At 32.4% G+C, this 22606-nt stretch overlaps 6 protein-coding genes across 6 annotated transcripts in view; 5 read left to right on the top strand and 1 right to left on the bottom strand.

The window, feature by feature from the left end:
* The window catches only part of LOAG_18103 (hypothetical protein), a 4159-nt gene extending 1763 nt beyond the window's left edge, over positions 1-2396 (top strand). The window contains exon 3 of the mRNA XM_020450771.1: positions 2197-2396. The gene's annotated coding sequence lies outside the window, so the exon portion shown is untranslated. The remainder of the gene's footprint in view (positions 1-2196) is intronic.
* Positions 2386-2760, top strand: LOAG_04832 (hypothetical protein; the record flags this gene model as incomplete). The annotated part of the gene is made up of 2 exons (XM_003140369.1): positions 2386-2529; positions 2605-2760. 2 exons carry the CDS (start codon positions 2386-2388, stop codon positions 2758-2760), a joined length of 300 nt encoding a protein of 99 aa, XP_003140417.1.
* A 2479-nt stretch (positions 2761-5239) lies between these two features.
* Positions 5240-8264, top strand: LOAG_04831 (TPR Domain containing protein). The gene is made up of 6 exons (XM_003140368.2): positions 5240-5531; positions 5785-5930; positions 6202-6296; positions 6510-6601; positions 6737-6921; positions 7285-8264. Exons 1-6 carry the CDS (start codon positions 5369-5371, stop codon positions 7405-7407), a joined length of 804 nt encoding a protein of 267 aa, XP_003140416.1. The 5' UTR covers positions 5240-5368; the 3' UTR covers positions 7408-8264.
* LOAG_04830 (hypothetical protein) lies at positions 7778-10497 on the bottom strand. The gene is made up of 5 exons (XM_003140367.2): positions 10404-10497; positions 9833-9911; positions 9419-9490; positions 8716-8860; positions 7778-8493 (listed from the first exon to the last, which is right to left on the bottom strand). Exons 1-5 carry the CDS (start codon positions 10492-10494, stop codon positions 8419-8421), a joined length of 462 nt encoding a protein of 153 aa, XP_003140415.1. The 5' UTR covers positions 10495-10497; the 3' UTR covers positions 7778-8418.
* Positions 10498-11508: 1011 nt separating this feature from the next.
* LOAG_04829 (40S ribosomal protein S19S) lies at positions 11509-12996 on the top strand. The gene is made up of 3 exons (XM_003140366.2): positions 11509-11732; positions 12130-12299; positions 12690-12996. The coding sequence occupies exons 1-3, from the start codon at positions 11519-11521 to the stop codon at positions 12756-12758; spliced, it is 453 nt and encodes a 150-aa protein (XP_003140414.1). The 5' UTR covers positions 11509-11518; the 3' UTR covers positions 12759-12996.
* A 521-nt stretch (positions 12997-13517) lies between these two features.
* Positions 13518-21559, top strand: LOAG_04828 (hypothetical protein; the record flags this gene model as incomplete). The annotated part of the gene is made up of 20 exons (XM_003140365.2): positions 13518-13576; positions 14101-14212; positions 14343-14493; positions 14792-14965; positions 15258-15436; positions 15986-16300; positions 16434-16537; positions 16613-16807; positions 17250-17359; positions 17465-17534; positions 17840-17948; positions 18068-18223; positions 18615-18857; positions 19264-19399; positions 19544-19809; positions 19886-19984; positions 20102-20258; positions 20431-20528; positions 21010-21081; positions 21167-21559. The coding sequence occupies 20 exons, from the start codon at positions 13518-13520 to the stop codon at positions 21362-21364; spliced, it is 3003 nt and encodes a 1000-aa protein (XP_003140413.1). The 3' UTR covers positions 21365-21559.
* Between the last annotated feature and the right edge of the window lie 1047 nt (positions 21560-22606).

Raw genomic sequence — 22606 nt, 5'->3', positions numbered from 1 at the left:
CGGACTTATTCAGAGCAGCTGAATATGGCTGATTGTATCGATAAATTACGCAGCGCAATGCTGGAATGTCAGGCGGTTTTGGAATGGTGTGAAAAACCATGATGCAAAATTAGACTCAAGAGTCGAAGTGAAACTTGATATTAAGCGACGACTTGCTGCATTCGAAAGCAAAGTATAGGTGTCATTATTCCCGTTTATTTATGGGTGTACTTTCCAATATTTCCTACGGTAAGTGAATTTGTATACCTCTACTTTTCATGAAAAGTTTTCGAGAAATGTTGAGCCATGGATTTTAGAATGACAGTGGTCGAAAACATATGACTCGAACTAGTTCTGAAAATAGATTCTGAAACAAAAAAAAGGATTGAAATGCATCTTGCACTTAATCTTTTTGCCGTAGTTCTTTTTTGTTCATGCTGTCTTTGATCGCATTATAAATATTTTGATGTCTTTCATCTCATTTTTATTTTATCTAAATGATAGCTTTACTGATAAAATCATATTGAAGTTAAATCATCTAGTGCTTAAATATGGAAAGTTTTTTGGTTTCCCAGAATGAATTATTTACATCTTAAATATGGGGGTTATTGAATGAATTAAATTCTAAATTTTTATTTCACATCGAACCAAAGGATGTGGGATGCATCCTTATAATCACATTCAAATGAGATGACTTCCGATGCGATGAATAATACAGTAGATAATATAATAAACCACTGTGGAATACATTCTTTATAGAAAAAAAAATTAGGGTAACTTCCTTTTTCTTTTCCCTTTAAAGAGTAATTTGTAGCCTGCAATTTCATATTGATCAGAAAACTGGTGTTCAACTTGTTGACATTACCGGTGTGAAGTACTGAAGTACTGTCTTATGAAGTACTGAAGCGTGAAGTACTCTGTATTTTGATACAAATTTGATATGTCTTTTTTTGCTTCGAAATTCAGGTAATATGACAATGGGAAAGCTGCAGTTTTTAAATCGATAGGTCCATTTGAGTATCTTCAAAAACTTGTTTATTTCAAAAGCTAAGTAATAAAAAAAAGTCAATGCAATTTGACTTTGTAGTTTTTGATCTCTTTTTTGATAGATAATATCATTTCTTTGATTTATGGCCAGTACAAATCTCACATCAAATTTGTTTGAAAAAATTTGCCATAGATCGAAAATATTTTAAGGTTTCGGTAAAATTCGCATGTTAAAATGATACGAAAAATTATAAATGTTGAAATAAGTTTTTCTTCTGAAACTGTTCACTTTTTGCACTGGAAAAATAAAATTTCTTCCGAACTTATGATTTTCCAAACAGGGGAAACCTGTACTATTATCAAGATCCGATACTAACCTTCTTCCACCATAAAGAAATATTTCTTCTTTCGTAAGTAAAAAAATTCTTATTGGTTGATATCTAACTCCCAATCATCCATAACAATATTGTACATCATCATTCCTGATCTATTTATCCGGTCGATTATCTAAAGCTCGACAAACTTGCGAAGATGTCGCTGAAGTAAGACTTTTGGTCAGAAACTACGGATAATATAATCTGACAGACGCTTTAATGCATATTGTTCGAATCATATTGCTACATCTTATTGCCGTTATTCGCAAATGAGTTCCGATACATACCACGAGTTTAACTGATATGAAGTTCTGTTTCATGATTTTTTCACAATTTCATTTTCCAGAAATATTGAATGATACATCAGATATCCATTTAACAATCTTCTTATATCATTATGCATCAATATCAATATCATACATTAATAATAAACTTTTCATTATTGAATTGCACTTACTCTTGTTTCAGTTTAAATTCATCGTTTCATAGCATTACTAGGCTGCAGTATAATAGATTCTCTTGTTTATTAATTTTCTGAGTAATAGTTTTAGTCTCCTTTTTTATTCGAAATCTTTGAATTTATGTTTCCATTATGGCGAACTAGTTTCTTCTTCTTTTAACCAAGGCAATCCTTTGCACCAATATTCATAATTTCTGAGGTTTGAAGAAGAAAGTTCTTTTGTAGCCATATCAGTTGGATTGTACCCACTTGGAATGTAACGAAATGAAAATCTCGCATTTCGAATTTTTTCAACTCTATTTTAATACCAATATAGGTGATAATCTGAAAATAATTCTATATCCAGTATAGTACACATTTGGAATTTAACTACACTGCAACTAATATATTTTCTAGATTCGGTTACTTTATCACGAACATGGCTACTCGTATTCCGATGAATATCGCCGATAATTCTAATCGAGTTATAGTGATACCTTTGGTGCAACTCGAAATTTAGCTATTATTAAGGAAGTTTCTATTCCTTGATTTTCCTTTTTTAACACACATGGAGCTGCTCCTTTCTGATTTGCAGAAGAATTTGTTATGTATCGTGGTATTTCTTTAATTTTTCTTTATCATTCACTTACAGAAGATTCTCATACTACTTTGGTATCTTCTATAATCGATACCATTATTCCTCCGCAAGTTTTGAATAATTTGGATCGTATCACTGTAGGAACTAGGAATGTCAGTGGGTCATATTGAAGCTACGTATTGCAAGGTCATCCTTTTGGGTAATGACTTTGCACTCTATGGTTTTAGAGTTACCTGAATGATATCCATATTGTAAAACCAGTGGTGCCAAGGATTTTCTTTAACTCATCTCTTTACTCCTTTTACCTATCTTATTTCTATCTTGTTCGGGTGTTTCCTTTATTGCTTGAAAGAAATTCTCGAATGTTCATTGATGCTTCATAGAAAATAGATTACACTTCATGGTATTTCTGGAGTGCATCTTCAGTTGACATTTCGTTGACGATATAATATTATCAACATAAAAATTCTTTCTAATTTCTATTTCGCTTTAATGAGTTTTCAAGTGATGATTAAGGACAGCTGATAGTAAAAATAGAGATGATATTACTGAGAAGGGAATTCTTTCGGATCGATAAAACTTTATATTTTCTTCAATTGCATGTTAACGAATAAACGAATATCCTTGAGCGAGAGAAATGGAGTATGATTCCTTTTTGTAGGATGTAATCCAGTTGTACAAATGCCTTTTCTATTACCAGTTATCATATTTTTCATTATTCGAAGATGAAATAGTACTCCTACTAATTCTAAAAGTGTTGTCGGTCCATAATATATCATCCGAACTTTTAGTTCCTTTTTAACTTTGTTGTAGTTTTACTAGGAGTTATAACTTCATGATAAGTCAAGTGATAAGCAATATCAATCTGGTCCGTATCGGGTTCTTCAAATGTATAAGGACATGATTGATCTTGAATTGTTTCATCATTTAGTTAAATGAAATGCTCATTAGTTTGCAGTCGTTTGATTAGTGTTTTTAAACGGTCAAAACATAAGCCACAATTGTTGCTCAGTTGACCTTCCAATCTTACCATGGCCACTTTCTGTTCAATGGCACTTTAATTGTTCCGATGTTTGGTCATCATTATGAGGATTAGATTGCTCCTGAATGCTTACGAATTCTAATTGCCAGAATTGATGTCTGGTGTCAAGATGGTAAATGTTATTGTGTGAAATCCTGTAGGTACTATCATTTTAACAATAATTTAATTCTTACAAGCATCAATTTGGTAGTAGCGACCGAAGATGGGAAACTTTATGGTTTTGCTATTTGATATATTTCTTACCCTAATGCTTGAAATTGTACCTTGAATAAGATTTAAAATCACATGCCGCAAATACCGTAACCGAAGTTCCTACCTATAGGTTGAAATCCTAGAGAATACATAATATGACGATATCTATTCGCCAATAAATCAAATCAATGAAAACAACTCTTATCGGTAAAAACTGAGATATTTTAGTATAAAAATAATACCAACACTGTTAAGATTATTCTATTTTTAATTGCAATATCTGGACTGTAGACACAAAACCATATGTGGTGCTGACAGCGTTCTTTATTTAAAGATGTTTCAATATATTAGCCAAGCTTATATTCCCATGTTGATTACTGCAACCAACAAAGCTCCTCTAATTGTAACCTTATTCCGGTCTATTAAAGGGTAATATGTACTTCATAGAAATATTGTAAATCACTCCCACCATATAAGCAGGAGAGTTAGTCATTTAAGTTCACTTTTATCATCCATGCCGATAGTTCCAAGTTTATTTTTGTTGTGAAAGTTGCGTTGGGTCGGAGTTTAGTTGGTTGGCAACTATGACTGGTTGCGCACAAGGCTTGTGAAATCTAGTATTCGTTAGGTAATTAGTAGATAACAGCAGATAACATGGTTGGAGTCGATCACTAGATTGTTTGGAAATCCTTGACGATATATTTGAGGGATTTCGAAGCGCGTTGTTTTATCTAGGAACGGTAGTGATGGAATTGAACTTAAATGACTAACTCTCCTGCTTATATGGTGGGAGTGATTTACAATATTTCTATGAAGTACATATTACCCTTTAATAGACCGGAATAAGGTTACAATTAGAGGAGCTTTGTTGGTTGCAGTAATCAACATGGGAATATAAGCTTGGCTAATATATTGAAACACCTTTAAACAAAGAACGCTGTCAGCACCACATATGGCTTTATGTCTACAGTCCAGGTATTACAATTAAAAATAGAATAGCAATCAATGGCAAACATTTTACAACACCAGTTGAGCTAATACATCTTTACAATGTCAACATTATTTTTATACCAAAATATTTCGGCTTTTAGTGACAACTTTATGGTAGCGTTCTGAACAGTGTTGTCACCAATGACGTCTGCAAATCGGAATATTTGAAATAACTCCCAAACCTGATAACATTAAAATCTTTTCTTGTTCAATATTTTCTGTTTGTAAAAATATTAATCGCCATGTTGTAATGTGCAGTCTTGCTTTGCTCGTTTGGAAATATATACGAAGATGAAGATGAATTAAAACAATTTATCATAATTGATCACTTATTTGTTTGTTTGTTTATTTTTGGTTGATTGTAACCAGTCAATGTATTTTTCCTACAAAATGTTAATGTTCCTTAAATTAATTCTTTAGAATTAATTACACAAAATCGATTTTCATGTTAATTTGGTTTTTTTTATAAAATCTAGTTAGACCAGAATAGTTTTTTAGCAATCATATGAGGATTAACGATGGTTTCTTAATGAGTTGGGAAGTTGTTTACTATTATGAAAAGTAAAATAGAATATAGGCAGCAGATTGTGTTGATTAGTTTAACAGACTGGTCTTTTCGGAAAACCAACAATTCAACATTGTAGTTCAAAGGTCGATGAAGGACAATTCACATCATGTAATGTAGCATTATCAGGTGAAACGTTGTACTGATTTGATAGAAAACATCCTGGTCTTATTATAAGTTCTTTTTAAAAACATTGTCAACAATGGCTGGCACGAGTAAAGCGAATGATGGCGATGATTTTACATCGTTTGGTTCATCAGCAAAAAATGTTGTAAATGATATTAATGCGAAGATGGAAGGTAATGGAGGCGATGATATTGTACACAAAGCTCTTAATGATGATATTCAAGATGGAAGTAATAAAGGTGCAGATATTTCATCCAGTTTGAAATTTACTTTAATTTTTGAATTCTGTCAAATTTCATTTGTGCCTAGTTCCTCTTTTCGCTTCTCTTTTAACTTGATTAATACGCCGTATTTTATCCTTCAGACTGCTGTTTCTATGGGAATGATAAGATCGATCAATTACTTTTTAATGTTTCTCGTATATTTTGCAGAGGACTAAGGTAGGTCAATTCATTTGATTTAATATGTCCACAAATTATGTGCAATTTGCAGATAAAAGTATCCCCAAGCAAAATGACAAAGAAATGGATGAAACGAAGAGGAAAGAGGGATTAGAAAAGCGTAAAGAACAAGAAGCAGCACTATCCGAAGAGGAGTTAAAAAATCTTCGAGAACAATCTCAAGCGTTTAAAGCTCAAGTAAATTTCTTCTGATTTAAAATAGTTTCTTTCCGGAGGAAATCTTAAAACTTATTATTGTGATTTAAAGCTTATAATATTACTGTGAAATTTATAATATTATTGTTTTTGTAAAAACAATGGAACATTCATGGAGATCTTCCGATATATGCTATAAATTACCCTGATATATGCTATGAATTGAACATAATCATATTTTTCTATTTTTATGGATTGCTTCTCGAATTTCGATTTGCTTAACCAGGGATGTTTATTTTTCTTAGATTTTCAGGGGAATGATCATTTTGGTGAGGGATTTTGGTATGAAGCAGCTCATTCTTACACGAAAGCTTTGGACATTTGTCCACTCATGTACACTTCTGACAGGTTGTTTTGTTCGTCTAATTTTTAACTAATTTTTAAATGTTTTCATCTAATGAGTGATATGTCTTGTGTTCACAGCTGGGAAACAATAATTTTTGGTATAGATTATATCATTTCAATTGCTTTGCGTTACATATTGAACACTAAAAAGACTTGAATCATTTGATATCCACAATGTTTAAACAAGAAAAAGAAGACGGTAAAACTTTTTTTTAGAGCAACATATTTGAGTAATCGAGCTGCTGCATATATAAAACTTAGGGATTGGGAAAAAGCTATCGAAGATTGTAGTGAGGCGTTAGAAATTGGTTAGTTTTGTATTATTCCCTTTAAAATTTCAATATGTTTTGTCGATGAAAGTGAAATTTAAAATCTATTATTTTTAATCATTTATAAAACTATGGATTTTGCTGTATTCTTAGCCGTCTCTTTTGACATTTTAGGTGCACCAAATGATAAACCCTTGGAAAGACGTGCTCACTCTTATGCCCAATTGGAAGAGAAGTATGAACAAGCCGTTGAAGATTATGAATCGTTACTAAAAATGTACCCTAATAGGAAGGATTACGTCAAGAAAATTGCTGATTTGAAACAGGCAATCAATGAGCGGAATGAAAGGATGAAGAGGGTCAGAATTTCCTGCACTGAACATCAAATTTTGAATCTCAAATTTCAAAAAAAAAGCCTAGGAAAACTGGGCATCAAAATTTTATTTTCAAAATTTGTAAAAAAGCTGGGGATTAGGTCATGCTGGTTAAAATCAATTAAGAAATAGGGGAACAATAAAAAAACATAGCTATATGCGAACAGCAGCTGACCTAATTCCACAACCACCCCGAGATATAGGATTATTTTCCCGGCATACCTCAATTTTCCGGAAGCGTGTCCCACACGCTTTTGCATATCATTTATTATGAACATCTAGTTACCAGCTTTTTTAAGTATTGGTGATGTTTATGTGTGCTTCGAAATACTAGTGGAAGTATTTCAGGAAATGATCTCGAAACTGAAAGATTTGGGAAATATGTGCTTGAAACCGTTCGGTTTGTCAACGGATAACTTCGAAATGGTACAACAACCGGGTGGAGGATATTCGATAAGTATGAAAAAGTGATGTTTTCTCCTTATATCGTCAGTTTTGTGTTACATTTTTCGTCTCGAGTGTGCATAAGTTCATACTCATAAGATACCTCTTAGAGGTATCTTATTCATGTTAAGCTGTGTTTTTGACAAGATGCTACCTGAACATACTGACGAGCGATGCGCTTTATGTTTCTCTTTTGATGATGGATTTCAAATAATATTTTTAAGCCGCATGACATTTCTTATTTATCCTTTTTTTCAATAGTAAAGGAATTTTACGACATTTGCTTTTTCTATGTAATGCATTGCACCGCAGTTTTCAGTACCTTTTTTTAGAGCAGTTGCCTGTATTTGCTCTTGATTATTCTCGCTAATTATAGAAATTTGCTTTCTTGTAACTCAGCCAGTGTATATTAATTGTCTCCATTAAGCTACATGATGGTATTGATGTTACTCCCTATTTTACATAGAAACGCGGGGGAAAAAGGCATGTTTAGTGGCTAAGGCAATCCACCCCCCTAACAATGAGGTAAAATTTGTTTAATCCCATTCCAACTGATATTGTAACGCTTCATTCGTGAACAGTGTTTTATTAAAGCATTTACTTAACAGTTAATTTTTTGCGACCTGTCCATAACTTCAAAACTCGATAAATAAATTCCAGAAGCGCACCACCATCAAAATTACCTCGTACAATGCATTGACCACACTGGATCGTAGACAAAGTAAAAATATGTATAAGTCTTTCCAAATAGTTCACGATACTAACAAATCGCAATATATATTAAGTGCGCTTAATGTACAATTATCAATTGTGGAACCGAAATTTGTCTCCACATCAGGATTCACTCGAAAGACATTCCTAAATTGGAGCGAATCCGGTCCGCCTGGTTTTTTGTTTGCTTGTTCAAACACTCACCGATATATGAAGTATTTATAATTAGTGGTTCCGATGAAGCTAATTGTAGAAATAACAAGAGACGATAAATGGGAAACAATACACGCTAATATTTAAAAACACCTAAAATCTCTACCATCTTTATTAAACGTGATCTGCACGATGAGTAAATTCAAAGTCTTTGTAGATATTTTTCATCGGAGAATGAGCATAAGCCTCCTGTAAATAGAATGATTTCATCTTGGTTTGTATATTTCATTTTGACTTGATCGTTTTTAAAAGATTGAATATATGGGAAAAAGAAGTCTAACTCTCAGGTCACATTATTCTTCATTGAAAAAAGAATAACATCACTGATGGAAAAGCATGTCAAATAAGCAGCGGGTAGATGCTGTCGTGTTGATGACCATTAAAGAAGCAAATTTTAATAAAAAAACCTACATGAGGTGTTGGATCCCACCAACGATCCTGCAATGTGAAATACACAGGTTCGCCATACCAGGTCCCAACTCTCCATGCCTTATCATCACTAATTTCTGCCAGTTTTATTTCATAGTCGCGATTTTGTTTCAGAAGTTTCAGCCATCTGCAATCGAAAGACGCAAAAAGGATTAGTTATGGTCGGTACTGGTTTATTTAGTGGCTGAGGAAAATAGGTCAATGTGCTCGAAACCTAGTATTTTACCTCTTTGTCTCCATAAATACATTTCGAAATTTCTAGTAAAGCTGGCAAAGAGACGGATGAAGTTACAAGGAACTATAGTATAGCTAATATACACTTCTCCCCTGTCAGACATATTAGAAAAACTCCACAACTAATTAAGACGTGGTACTCCTACAAGAGGAAGGAAGAAGTTTTAGACATTCGGTTGCAGTCTTCCATGCCTTTGTAAAAAAACATGACTGAAATTTTCAGGCATCACAAATTAAAATTGCCAACAGCTTTATCATGACGGGAAATAAACCGCATAGTTTGACCATATTTTTTTCGAATATCTATATAGGATATCACTTAGGTAAGGCTGAGCTAGTCATTTGGCAATTGCTTAAGCATAAGTCAGAAACGATTTCACACGAACGAGTTGTGGATGATCAACTAGTGTTAACATTGTACTGCATAGAAAGGAAATCCAATAAAAAAAACCTTCGATCTCTTTCAGCGTATAAAAATGGCGTCATCGCAATGTACAAATCCTTATCTTCAAATCGTTCCGTACTGTAACATAATATATGGCTTATTTTAGTTCAGTTTCCAACTGAAGTATAACATCCGAGTATTTTTTTTGAGAAAAATAAAAAAAATCACTTAACTTAAAGTGACTACCCAACGAAATAATTCAATGCGGTGTTACGTGTTATCCGAATATACGGCATATACAACCTTACAATGGTTCATTCGAAAATCTAACAGTATCTTTTCCTGATACTAGAAAGTAGATGCAGCTAAGTTTAAAAAAATCTAACTTATGCAGATATTCAGTCAAAATTTCTCTTACGATTACTTCGCACCAATGATCGAACAGCCAGCAAACGAACGACAAGAGGATATAAAACTTACAGGATAGCACGCTTAAGAGCTCGAGCTTGGAAAATGCCATATCCAAATAAAAAAACAACGACACCCAGTAGTTTTTCCGCTGAAGAAAGGAAAGAATTACAGTGATTTTTCTGGTACTCCAAAACTTTCATAATATCTCTATTTTCTTGAAACTTTTTAATAACTTAATTGTAGTGACAAAAACAAGAATTTAAAAAAATTTTTTTGATTAATATCGGTACATGGTTCATTTCACAATTTGCTTTTTATTTTCAACCAAGTGTTTTATTCTAGTCAACAATCTCGTCTACTGCATCGCTACCAATAATTTACAGCTAAGCAAACTAAGTCCCAATAACAACTAACAGCATGTGCACTGAAATTTAAGAGGAAATCTGAAACTTTGAACTAATTCAAGGTAGTTGTATTTAAATAATTAATACAGCAGGTTCACAATTCTGCATGAACCCATATTTCGGTGCATTGAAATATGAAAAAAGTTATTTTAGACTAAACATTCACAATAATTGCATACTCAAGAAAATGAATGGATGTAAAATTGAAATGAATAAAGTTTAAAGATAATTGTTACGTTTCCAGAGAACTTTTGGATAGGTTCGTGACCAATTAAATTTGGTGTATCCACCCGGAGGTGGCATATCTTGTCGATAATTGGTCGCCATCGCTAAAATATCCAAAATTTATCAAATACAAGATCAATAGACTTTTATTATAACAGTTATCTTTTGTTGATAGAATCATGATGATTTCAATTCTAACGTACGGAAACATAAAACAAATTCATAAAAATAAAAACAAAACAAAACGAATAAGAGTATACAACTGTAAACGATAAATCAGCTGTGATATGAAATCAAGGATCGGAATTACTGGACAAAAATAGTAACTAGAATTAGAAAGAAATCAAAAAGAAAAAATTGAAACATTGGGAAAAGTTGTTCATCTGCTATATCGATTGCGAATTTTCCATGGATGTATTAATAAATGAGTCAAGTAAAAGCAAAAGTTTATTTGTTCCCATTCCTTCAAAGTTTTCTATATTTCCGATTGCTTGACCGGAAATTCGTATACCTACCATTCAACCTACTTCGTATCCCTCCAATTAATATACCGGGACGTGCCGGAACACTGGATATACGAATATCGTAAGAACATGAGACAAAAAACAAACAGAATGCATATTTTACGGCCTGGCTTTTGTTCAAAACCGGTTCAGGAGATAGTGCAAATTTTGATTCCTTCCAAAACACATTTCGGAAAGACGGAAGTGATTGTCAATCGGAGTGGGGAATTTTAGAGAAGGGAGAATTCGGGAAAATTTCGGAATTTCAGTTGGGCAGTGAACTTCTAGATTGCTAAATGAATGCTAGAGTCAAGAAGATTTGTAAGAATGGTTAAATTAGATATAGGTAGAATATTTGAGTAAGCGTCAAGTAAGGTTAGAACGTGTGGATAAAACTTTTGTGTTGGATAAGATTGGGTAGATGTTGTTTGTGTCCTCTACAGGTAAGAATTAGTTTCATCTGAAAAGAAAAAGATTGCTTTTATTATATAAAATTTGTGCGAAATGTGGAGAATTTAGCTTGTACTACTTTATCAAAACTTTTTTTTGACAAATTTCGACCCAGATTTTACTTTTTAAACTTAAAACAGATTCGGAATGTTAAACCTGTACATTTAGCAGGTATGGTAAAACCGACAAGCGTTAAAGATGTTGATCAGCATGAAATTGTACGTCAAATTGCGGGTTTTTTGAAAAAAAGTGGCAAAGTAAGGGTGCCAGATTGGTCAGATGTCGTTAAATTGGGCCAAAATAAGGAATTGGCACCGACTTATAACGATTGGTACTACATCCGAACGGCGAGCATTGCGCGTCGTTTGTATATTCGTTCACCGACTGGTAAAAGTTTAATGTCATATTTTTCACCGCTATTTACGTTGTCAACACTTTACTGTTCGTTTAATGTCATATTTTTCACCGCTATTTACGTTGTCAACACTTTACTGTTCGTCATCCTACATATGGTTTCGTGTTGTCATCGGAAACAGCATCGTATCAAACGGTGGTTTTGATAATCGAAAATTTATTTAACATGTAATTTTAAATTATATATAACATATACTTCTAAAGTTTTCTCTTGTAAATCATAAACTTAAACCTAATATATTTAACTTCATACTCAATTTTTCGCCTTATATAATGGAAGAAGAATGAGTGTTAACTTCAGGCTAATACCAACAAACAGAACGCCAAAATCGCTGGGACGATTTTCCTCAATAGTTTAAATACCGTTTAGGTGTTGGTGCACTGAGACGTGTATATGGTGGTAATAAACGACATGGTGTATTACCGAATCATTTTGTGAAATCATCCGGTTCGGTTATACGTAAAGCTTTGCAGACATTGGAAGCTATCAAATGGGTAGAAAAAGATCCGGATGGTAAGGGACGCATATTGACTAAACAGGTTTGTGATTAATTTTATTCGGATAATCATGAAATCTCTTTTCAGTATCACTTGTAGAATTGCATTGATTTTCTTTCTTCACTTTTTTTATTAAGATTGAGAACTATTAGCATCCATCAAATTCGATTTAATCTCCTTATGTTTACAAGTATTTTCATAACTTTCGTCATTGTTGCATAATCAGTTTCAGTCATTTTTGTCTGCTAAATTTCATTGTCAGTTAAAATTTCTCTGTTACCATTGGTAATTTTTCATAGTGATTTTCATCATAGATTAATTTTTATCATTTCTAGGAGGAGAATTTTTGTATTCATTTTAGTTATCGTCTTCACTTCCATATTGCTGGTCTTAGTTTTCATTTATTAATTTCAGTTTAATCTTTTATTTTAGGGTCGCAAAGATCTGGATCGCATTGCATCACAGCTGCGTCAGAATACAAAGCATTCATTCGAACCATAAATTTATGGATGGTTTTGATAAAGAGAGGAAAAAAATTTTTTTTTTGAAAAATTAAAATGATTCTGTTGTTAAATGTAGAAAAATATGTTGAAAATATATTTGTTTGTCATAAACTGATGCTTTTTTACGGTTTAGTTTCTTTAACCGCGTTGCTGTTGATCTAACATAAAAAATTACATGACAATCTCAGCACTCCAGAAATATTTGATGCTGAAAATAAAACATTTTTGAATTCGAGAATTAACTTGGTTTATGTGCTATGGAAAACTTCTTGCAAACACTTCAAGATGTAAGGGGTAATTCAATAGTATATTGCAAATGGTATGGTAAGAATAGTAAGGAAGAGACTGCCATCTTTTCTTTTATATCCGGATGTTTTTTTTTTTAATTATACCACTGTAGGGGTAAGTTTGCAACCGAACAATATCTGCACTTACAAATGATATAAGACATTTGAAGTTGTAGGTGGATGTATTGTCAGGGTATTTTCTATTACCTTTAAAAAGTTTTAAGTATTTGCGGAAACCTTCGATAGCTTCATTGATCTGCATCTTTCACGTGGTGATAAGCGTATAATTGTCCGTATCATGTTGGAACATGTCTAAACCAGATCTGTTTAAGGTAAATATCAGATGGTTGTTTCTTCCAGATGCTACAAATGCATAGAATGGACAAAAAGCAAATTTGATTTATCGGCATAATTTCGAGGGTGTAGTAGCGGTATCATAAGTGACACCGTTAAATTAATGATAAGGAAGGATGTTAAGTTTGACTTTACCTGGTTCTTTGCATCCTAGCAATAAGGATGCATTCTCATGGTAAGTTAGCTATAATTCTTAATAGTTCGTTAATACGAAAATGAACAAGACTTTTCCTTTTCTCGACATTTAAACCTTTTTCGCTTTTTTTTTTGTCAAGAAATGATTTAACGGAACAACCGGTGTTGTTCCGTTAAATCGAGCACGTAAAAAATTGTAGCATTAACTAAAAAGCATTTAATTACAGTATTAAATAAAAAACAATTTCTGTTTTTTCTTTGAGGAAGGTAGTGTTTTGAAAATTTTTTGTTCCTCTAATTTACCGGAATTTGAAGCTAGCAGTTTACTTGGCCACGTGTTGATAACTAAATTTCGGAAGTCTTTATTCAAAATAATAATAATGTAATTTGAGCTCTTCAAGTGACAATAGAAAGAAATTTGAAAGTTCAAATTTTGAAATATTATACTGTTTTAAGTTTGGGAGCTATTAAACTTCAAAAAACAATTGATGGATAAATAGATTGCTAATGATGATTGGTATTTGTTCCAATTTTTCAATATTAGTATATATTCTGCATTTTCAGGAATGAAAAAGGTTTACTGGTATATGGTGCTCATTGTACGATTGTGATAGTTGATGTACTTCGTAATAAAATTATTCAGACTCTTGATCGACATACTTCAGCTATTACACATGTAAGTTTTTTTATTCTCCTCCCGGAAAAATTACTTTATGATTCACTAAGGATGTTGCGATTCTGTAGTCATAACGATGGGATAGTTTCAAATTGAAACTTTGAAACCTTGATCTTAGGAGTAATTTCAGATTTGCTGCTCATCAGAAGAGGAAGTAGGTTTCTCGGCCGATGTACGATTAAGATGTGCATCTGCTGATGTTAGCGGTACAATAGTTGTATGGGACATTGTAGAAGGTGTCGAACTATCATCTTTTTCTATTCCGAATAGTGCAGTTTTGAGTAAGTTTTCGCGTTTTTGGATTAGAAAATATTATGCATTTTGTAATTAAATTATTATCTATTCTAATACAGTCAAAATTATGTATTTATAAAGAAACTATGATGAAATTATTTGCCTAAATCAATTATGAATGAATAAGTATGTCTCTCTGTCTTTTGGTTTTCCTTTGTAGAATCGAATAAGTAGGTAGTTCAAGTAAAACATCACATCATAGCCTTTTATTTATTGTTTACCAAAAAGGAATAATTGATGTTTATCTTGTGCTGTTTGGTTTCTTTCGTCTCTTGAATTTTTCAGGTCTTGATTGGTTCCCTTGGGAAGATACAACTCGTGATTTTCTTTTGGTATTACATTCCCCAAATAATTTGGTTTTATGGAATATGGTGACTGGAGATCGAATTTGGAATGTCACGTATTCTCAAACCTTCAGCAGTTTTTCACTTGATCCATTCGATTCACACAAAATTACTTGTTGGTGCAATTTTTTTGAATATAAATCTTGTCTGATTAAATTTTGCGAATTACCTGAAATGCTGCAGAAATATTAAACTTAAAAAAGAATCTTCACTGAATTACTTTGCTTTGCTTTAACTGTGCAGCTTAAGAGATGTTCGAGCTATCGTTTTCAGTCGTACTTTGATTTGTTAAACCTTATTTTTCTTTTGCAATCGTATGTGTTCCAAAATACTGGAGAATTTTTTCAGTGTTGATTTTTTCTTTTAAAAAGTTGATCTCATATTAGAATGAAATAGCTGATTTGCAGTTAGTCTAGTCGATACTGGTTCTTTGCTGTTCGTTGACAATGTTTTGCTTCATAAAGCTCCATCAGGTGAAGGTACTTCGCTGTTGGTGTTCGATACTGTATCAGCTACAATGCCAATTATACAAATTGAATATCACAATGCTTTTCCAAATATCCTTTTTGCAGCAACTCAAAATGAGGTTAGATTATCGTGTTTGGTTCATATATTACTTGCGTTTACATTAGACATTTTTTAACAATATGAATGGGTATTGAGAATAGTGCCCTTTGAAAGAAGGGGAAAATGTTTAAAGAGGTAACAAAATTTATGATTAGAATTCGGATCCTAGATCCAGTGGCTTTTTCCTTTTTTAGTGGTGAGCAGAGAGAGAGGGAGGGACAAAAGAAATAAAATTTAACAGCATAAGGCAAGGTCGCTGCACCAATATGGTTGTTCTTAATGCTTTTCGAAATTTGTTTTTAGCAGGACAAAAATATCTTGAGCTAATTAAATGAAACAGTTTGAGGCAAGTATTCTGGACCTTATTGGGAAAATCGATGCATGTTTATCTCACTTATTGCATAATCACTTCCAATAAAAAATGTGGTTATATTGAATGGACAGAATGTTATGGTGATCACTTGAATTTGTACGAGAATATAGTATCATCTGTCGATAAATATCTCTTTAATTCGTTCCTGTTGAAGTACAAATTGTGTAAGTATAATTCGGTTATTCATTATTTTAGATTGCATGCGTTGAAATGGAATGTTATTGCATTATTTGGCGGTATATATGTCATGCACCATTACTGCGCCTGATGACCTGTAGTGAACGTGACATTATTGTAACAGTGCATTCCAATGGTACCATTGAATGGCGATCTTGTAAGATATTGGAGAATGAAAAGGGTAAAACAACACTAACTTATGAGTTGCTATATTCGAGTGAAACACAGCGGCAAACAGAACACTGTCGGATATCTGCTGCAGCATTATGCCCTATCACGCAAACTACCATTGCTTTATTATATAATTCAGGAAACATTTCTGTTTATCAGTTGGTAAGTAGATGTTTTATTTCTGGTTTACTCGAAGAGCAAGGTCCAAAAATTTCTAGCTCGAAAACATAATCTTTAATTTTATCACTGTTTGAAATGTATGGAAATTTCTGTAGCTGGATTTTTTGATTTATAGAGTTTAAAAGAAGACGATATAGTACTGCCTTATCGATCATGCTACATCACGGATATAATTAGCGTTGGTGAAGATTTGTGCTACTCAGTAAATGGTCACTTGAAGTAAGTGGTATTTCGTTTACTTTTTTTTTTCTAAATCATTTGATCTTTTCTTTGTAGTTAATGCATTCAATTTAGGATGTCAAACATAGTACAGATGTTTTCATTGGGTCAAGGAGTAACGACAGTACGCATGCAACCAGGGCACGTTGAGAAAAATGGTAAAGTAATGCAATTAACTGCTCTGGGAAATAATCAGGGAATCTTACGATTGGTGGACATTTCAGCAGGAATGATCTTCCGAGAGCTGCATATTCATACATGTCCTATTAAGTAACTTGTCATATCTTCAATTTGTTCTAGTATTCAATTATAATTGTTCGGTGCTGTTTTGAGAACTTATTCAGTAAACTTATTTACTATTTAACACTTTTAGAATTTATGTACGGCTGGGTACCCTGTTCGTGATATCTTCTCTTTATTAGACATAGGTGTGTTTATCCTTGCCGCCTTCAAAACTTACATTTGGTGACAATATTTTGCCATGCTGATTAAAAACGATATTCAGCACTAACCGATGCTCATTTTTAATTTTAACGCATAATATTTCATCTGTTTAACTGTATTTCATCATAATTAGAAAGAAGAAGACTGGCAATTTGTTGCCATGTGCTATATGATAGCAAATTGTCAACCTTATAATTGAAAAAATTTGCATTTTCAAACGAGATTTCAAATTGAAAAAGCAAAGAAATGCTATGTAAAGCAGTTACAGATGTATGGATTGGTGTGGACCGCATAAACTTATCTCGGCTGCATATGTTCATCCCTTGAGCGCTTCATCACTAGTCAAAAATGATATTTTTATTACGGATATTCGGACAGGTGAAATATTTCAATATTTTCTCACCAAAATTTCCCAATTGCCACAACTTATGAATAATTGTGATATTGTGATATTTGTGATATTTTTTGTTTCTTTTTTTGCAGGTGAAGGTAGGAGGTTGCGACCAGAAGTGGAAGAAACTCCTGTAGAAATGTTACGGGTATCATTCTACCAGTAAGTTAATTTGTTGTTTACTAAGATTGGTTACTTCTTATCGATAACGATCAAGCTCTCATATTTCTTTCCTCTTTTCTGTCCTCGTTCCTTCTCTTGAAAAGCGTAACAAATACCTTTAAATAATTTTAACCCAACTACTCATCTAGATTGTTGTTGATCGCTGTCAAATTCCCCATGTATTATCTCTTTTCTTTGAAATTTTCGCTACGCATTGTTCTAATATCCTTTGAATACTATGTTAAGATTATATATCTCCAGTCCCCGAAAATATAGTCTTCTATAACGACGATTTCCATGTTTAGTTGCTACGTTGCAATTGGCTTCCGTAATGAACCGCTGGAGATTTGGCACCTGAAATCGATGCGTTTGCTGAGAAGAATGTCTCGGTCATGCCCTATTATTATTGATATGGTGCTCTTTCATCAGTCCTTTTATTGGAAGTTTAACTAGATTGATTTCAATTTCTAAATTTGAAGCTCGTTGGTTTTCACATTTCTAGAATCAAATTTTCGAAATTATTCTATATGCAGGCTTGGTCCGGAAAGCATCATGCGGCAAAACAGATTTCACAAGGGGATGAGCCTGTCTTTCGGGAGAATCTTGTTGTCTTAGATGAAGAATGTCATCTATACCATGTGGTAGTGAAAGGCTTACATGTAAGGGATGGAAAAGAAGTGAATTCACAGGTATAAACAGAAGTGGATTTGTATATTATCATCAATATATTACATAAACGTGTTGTTTTTTTTCTTATTTTTGATGAAAGTTCTTTCAAGTTTTTTGGAAGAAACTTTTTTGAATTGTACTTTTAAAATTTTCAAAAAAGTCTGTCTAGTTGAGAGATCACTTGGATGTTCCATTCAGAACTTCATCGTAATTGAAGATTCCATATAGATGTTTTGTAGGTTGTGCAGATTTTTCCGATCAAACCATTTCATTTGATCTGCTTAATGATTTTAACTGTTCTTAATTTCAATAATAATGATACTATGGAAGGAAAAAGAGACATAGAAGTGAGGAATTTATGGCTTTCAACTTACTAGCTTTCGTTAATGTTTTCCTAAAGGTTTTTTGCAGTGGAAAAGTGGTGCCGCAGTAAAATGTTTGGTATGGAAAGATGATTTATTGGCAATGGGTGATGGTTGGGGACGATTAGGTGTATGGGATTTAGGACGACGACAGTGCCATCAAACACGTAGCACTACAAGAGGACCAATTTTGAAACTTGTTTTCTCGCGAATTCCCGGTGATCATACGCTTGCTGTACTACACCAGTATACCGTTGTTCTGTGGGATTCTGAAAAGCTTGTTGTACTTCAGGTATATATATTACATCAGACTAAATCCGGCGTAAACTTTCTTTAATCCAGGTTTTTGAAGGAAAATTAATTGGGCTTACATCATAATTATTAAATTCTGATTTATCGGAATTCATGAAAATCGTTTTTTGAAGAATTTCATTTCCGTGTTTTAGCAGAGTTCATTTTGAGTTTAAGGTAATCATTGTTTCATTATAAAATGGATGTGAAGATGACAATGTCATTGCGTTTAAAGCAAACACATATATTTATTTCAACTTATTCTCCAGTTTCCCAAATTTTTGTCTCTCGCTTCTCACTAACGTATTTTTGATAAAAACCTATTGCATAACCTTAACTTGAGTTGTATTTAGCTGTTATTCTAATTAGCATTAGCTTGTCTTTTTCTAATCATACTTATTTTTTAGCAGTGCAATAGTATCGCTACTTCAGTTTCATTCTTGGATCTTGATTTGCATGGCATATGTCCGCTAGTAGTTTGTTCGGATAGTTCGTTCCGTTGTATATCGCTTGTTCCTTCAGAAGTTCATCGTCGTCATTCAGGTTTAAAACTTGGACATTCCGTTGAATTACGAATTTCAAACTTGTTCAATCGTTCTTTTGTGGTTTCTCTTGAATTAATTGCTTAATGAGATCTTAAACTTACTATTATATATTATTGCTTTCATTATTTCGAATATTTTCTAGATCTTCCTCTGTTGCTTGAAATTGATTCCTCGCAACTTTTAACAACAGTTTCGAACGGTGATTCGAAAATTATGCTTTTGCATGGACTTTTGAAACTAAATGACAGGATCCCATCTGATTCTAATAGTCTTCATTGGTATCCTGTGGTACATCGACTTTTCGGTGAACGATGGTTGTATGATCTTTGGTCGGTAGTAATATCTACACTACATGATACACCACTTTCATCGCGACTGCAAATATTTTGGAGCCCATCCCATTTAAAAGTAACTTTTCTTTGATTATGGTTTTGTATTTCCTTTCTTCCTTTGCTTACTTATATTAAATTTTAATATGCTTCAGCGAAGAGTTGAACAGCTTCTTGCATGTCTGATGAGCTTACCTGATTTGAATTCTGCTCAGATTGACATTTTGGTTCATCTTGCAGTTGTCTTACAAAAGGTTGGTTTTTTTTTTTCGAATTTTGCCCAAAAAGTCCTGCACATTTGGTTTTTATCAAATTTTGAGAAACTTTCTTAGTTTTTAATAAATTTTATGAGAAATTGGTATCTTTTCAAGCGTGATTGGGCGATGCAGTTGTTACTTGGTTCGCATGAAGAATGTCGTACTAGCGCCTTGCGTGCTTGTCTTCTTGCTTCGAATGTTTCTTCGGAAGGAGCTCAAAGTATTATCAAACTTGTTGCAACTAATCTTATTGCAAATGAATGCATGACAGGTGATGAAGATTTCTTTGTTTTTAAAGTAAATCGCTAAAAATTGGAAATCTTTTTTTACAGTTATTTATAATCTTTGTAATACATGTCTATTGGTATTCCTTCGTTATAAAATATTACCTTATTATTTATTTTATTGATTTCAAACTTATTTTTAATGCAATAAATTTGTAGATGGTGTACAAATGTTATTTTTGATTGGACACGGTGATGATGCGTGTCGTTATCTGCAGGCTCATGGCTTCTGGAGCAAAAGCTTTCACTTCGCTAAAGTCATTTACTCTATATTGTTGAATTTAACTTAAAATATATCTTAAACTTTGATTGCTAATTATTAATATTGCGAAAGGAAGATGTTTTCGAGATTACCTGTTCCTTATTATTATATTCTCACTATTAGTGATTTCTTCTAAAGAAAAAGTGTTGCTAAATATATTATTAGTTGTAGGTTTCCCTAATTGCATTCATGTTTCTTTGTTTAAGATTTCTTTACCTGTACTGCATTTATGGTGAGATATATTCATTGAGTTGGATAAATGAAAAGACATGCATATAGAAAGTGTTTGATTCAGCAATAAGTCTTCACATGGCTAATTGTGACATTTAAGATAAATAGAATTTCCTAATGAACCAGTGAATTACAACGGAAAAGCTTATCTGAGGTAATCTATCCATGGAACGTATCATGAAGAGTAAAAAAATTAAAGTCCTCTCAAAATGTGACAAAATTTTTGATTTTCAACATTATTTCAGCTTGGTTTCGATGATTGGAAGGATGTTGGGAACAAATGGGTTGAACATTTAGTAACATCGAAATCACAAAAGGTAAGTTGAAATGGGATTAATTTGCCTTTATTTCTTTCCGATTTCCAATTTTCACCGTTTCAGATATCATTCCAATGCATTTCAGAATTTATGCTCTTTATTGGCTGCAAATGTTGGAGATTGGAATCGATTATCGATGCTTTTAACACAGAATTCGAAGGTAGCAGTTGCAAGGCATTTGCTTAAAATTGTTGAAGCCCGATCAATTTTTGTTGCATATCATCCACCCGCTGAATCAACGGATGAGATTCGAGAGGTTGTACCTCCAGTTTCTGATCCGTAGCATCTACAGTATTGTTGAATTTTGAATATTTTGGTTCTAGTGGGAAAATGAATGTAAGAAATTGTGCAGCAAAAAATTTCTTTGACGCTATTGTATTCCGAGTGTAAGATGGTACTGTTACGATTTAGCCTCGTACTGTTATGATTTAGCCTCGTCATAGGTATTTTTTGTCAAGATGTAGATTTATGACAAATAGTGTCGTAAGAGAAAGATAATGATTAGAAGGGTTTTCCTAATATATTCCTGATATGCTCAGAGGATGTGAAAAGCGTATTTTAGTACTGTTGCTAATATGTTTGTCATATTTTGTGTCGTTTAAAGAAGTTTGAAAGGGTGCACTAATTTTTAATTGTCATTTGGTATAATTTGGCTGAAAATTTAACATGGCCTAAACTTCTTAAGAAACGCATATTGAAAATCTCATTCGATTACTCTCTTCTCTCTCCCTCTCTCTCTCTCTTTCTCTCTCTAAAGAGATAAAAAATTCTAATGCAGATAAAAAAGAATTGTATAGAAACATATCAACAAACATATATTATTATTATTTGAAAATTTTATTTTTGTATTATCGGACATATCTGCCTCTCTCCGTTTCTTCTTCTCTCTTCTACTCTTCTTGCTTCGTACTTTTAAATCATAATAGCATCAATTCATGTAATTAAGATAATTAATGGTGTGAAAATTAAGGAATCATTATTGTATAAGATGAATAATACAGTATTTTACACATATCATTGCATCATAATTAATAATAATAAGAAGAATAAGAATAAGGAGAATAAGGATAAGGATAGCCCTTTAAGGATAAGGATAGGGACAATAATAGGGATAAGGATAGGATAAGGGGATAAGGATATAGGGATAAGGATAGGGGTAAGGATAAGGATAAGAAAGAATAATAATGACAATAATAATAATAATATCTAATAGTAATAGTAATAATAATAATAATAATAACAACAATAATAATAATTAATAATTAATAATTAATAACTAATAGTTAGCACTTAATGATTAATAATTAATACTTGATAATTAGTAATTAATAATTAATATTTAATAATAATTAATAATTAGCAATTAGTAATTAATAATTAATGACTAATAATTAATAATAACAATAGTAAGAATAATAATAATGATAATAGTAGTAGTAATAACAATAATAATAATAGTAATAATAATAGTAAATAATAATAATAATAATAATAATAATAATAATAATAATAATAATAATAATAA

This window comes from Loa loa, assembly GCF_000183805.2.
Source record: "Loa loa unplaced genomic scaffold supercont3.196, whole genome shotgun sequence".
NCBI lineage: Eukaryota > Metazoa > Nematoda > Chromadorea > Rhabditida > Onchocercidae > Loa > Loa loa.
The sequence above is the reverse complement of the archived record's forward strand: the minus strand, read 5'-3'. Positions and strand labels throughout refer to the sequence as shown.

What these genes read in the sequence shown, in the direction of transcription:
- LOAG_04831 (XM_003140368.2), top strand. Translation starts at nt 5,369, where the DNA reads ATGGCTGGCACGAGTAAAGCGAATGATGGCGATGATTTTACATCGTTT. An exon ending in CTCAAGCGTTTAAAGCTCAA is followed by an intron (nt 5,931 to 6,201) that starts GTAAATTTCTTC and finishes TTAGATTTTCAG; the next exon opens with GGGAATGATCATTTTGGTGA. An exon ending in TAGTGAGGCGTTAGAAATTG is followed by an intron (nt 6,602 to 6,736) that starts GTTAGTTTTGTA and finishes TTGACATTTTAG; the next exon opens with GTGCACCAAATGATAAACCC.
- LOAG_04830 (XM_003140367.2), bottom strand. Translation starts at nt 10,494, where the DNA reads ATGGCGACCAATTATCGACAAGATATGCCACCTCCGGGTGGATACACC. An exon ending in TACGCTGAAAGAGATCGAAG is followed by an intron (nt 8,861 to 9,418) that starts GTTTTTTTTATT and finishes TTTCGATTGCAG; the next exon opens with ATGGCTGAAACTTCTGAAAC. An exon ending in GGTGGGATCCAACACCTCAT is followed by an intron (nt 8,494 to 8,715) that starts GTAGGTTTTTTT and finishes TTCTATTTACAG; the next exon opens with GAGGCTTATGCTCATTCTCC.
- LOAG_04829 (XM_003140366.2), top strand. Translation starts at nt 11,519, where the DNA reads ATGGTAAAACCGACAAGCGTTAAAGATGTTGATCAGCATGAAATTGTA. An exon ending in GTATATTCGTTCACCGACTG is followed by an intron (nt 11,733 to 12,129) that starts GTAAAAGTTTAA and finishes AATACCGTTTAG; the next exon opens with GTGTTGGTGCACTGAGACGT. An exon ending in GACGCATATTGACTAAACAG is followed by an intron (nt 12,300 to 12,689) that starts GTTTGTGATTAA and finishes CTTTTATTTTAG; the next exon opens with GGTCGCAAAGATCTGGATCG.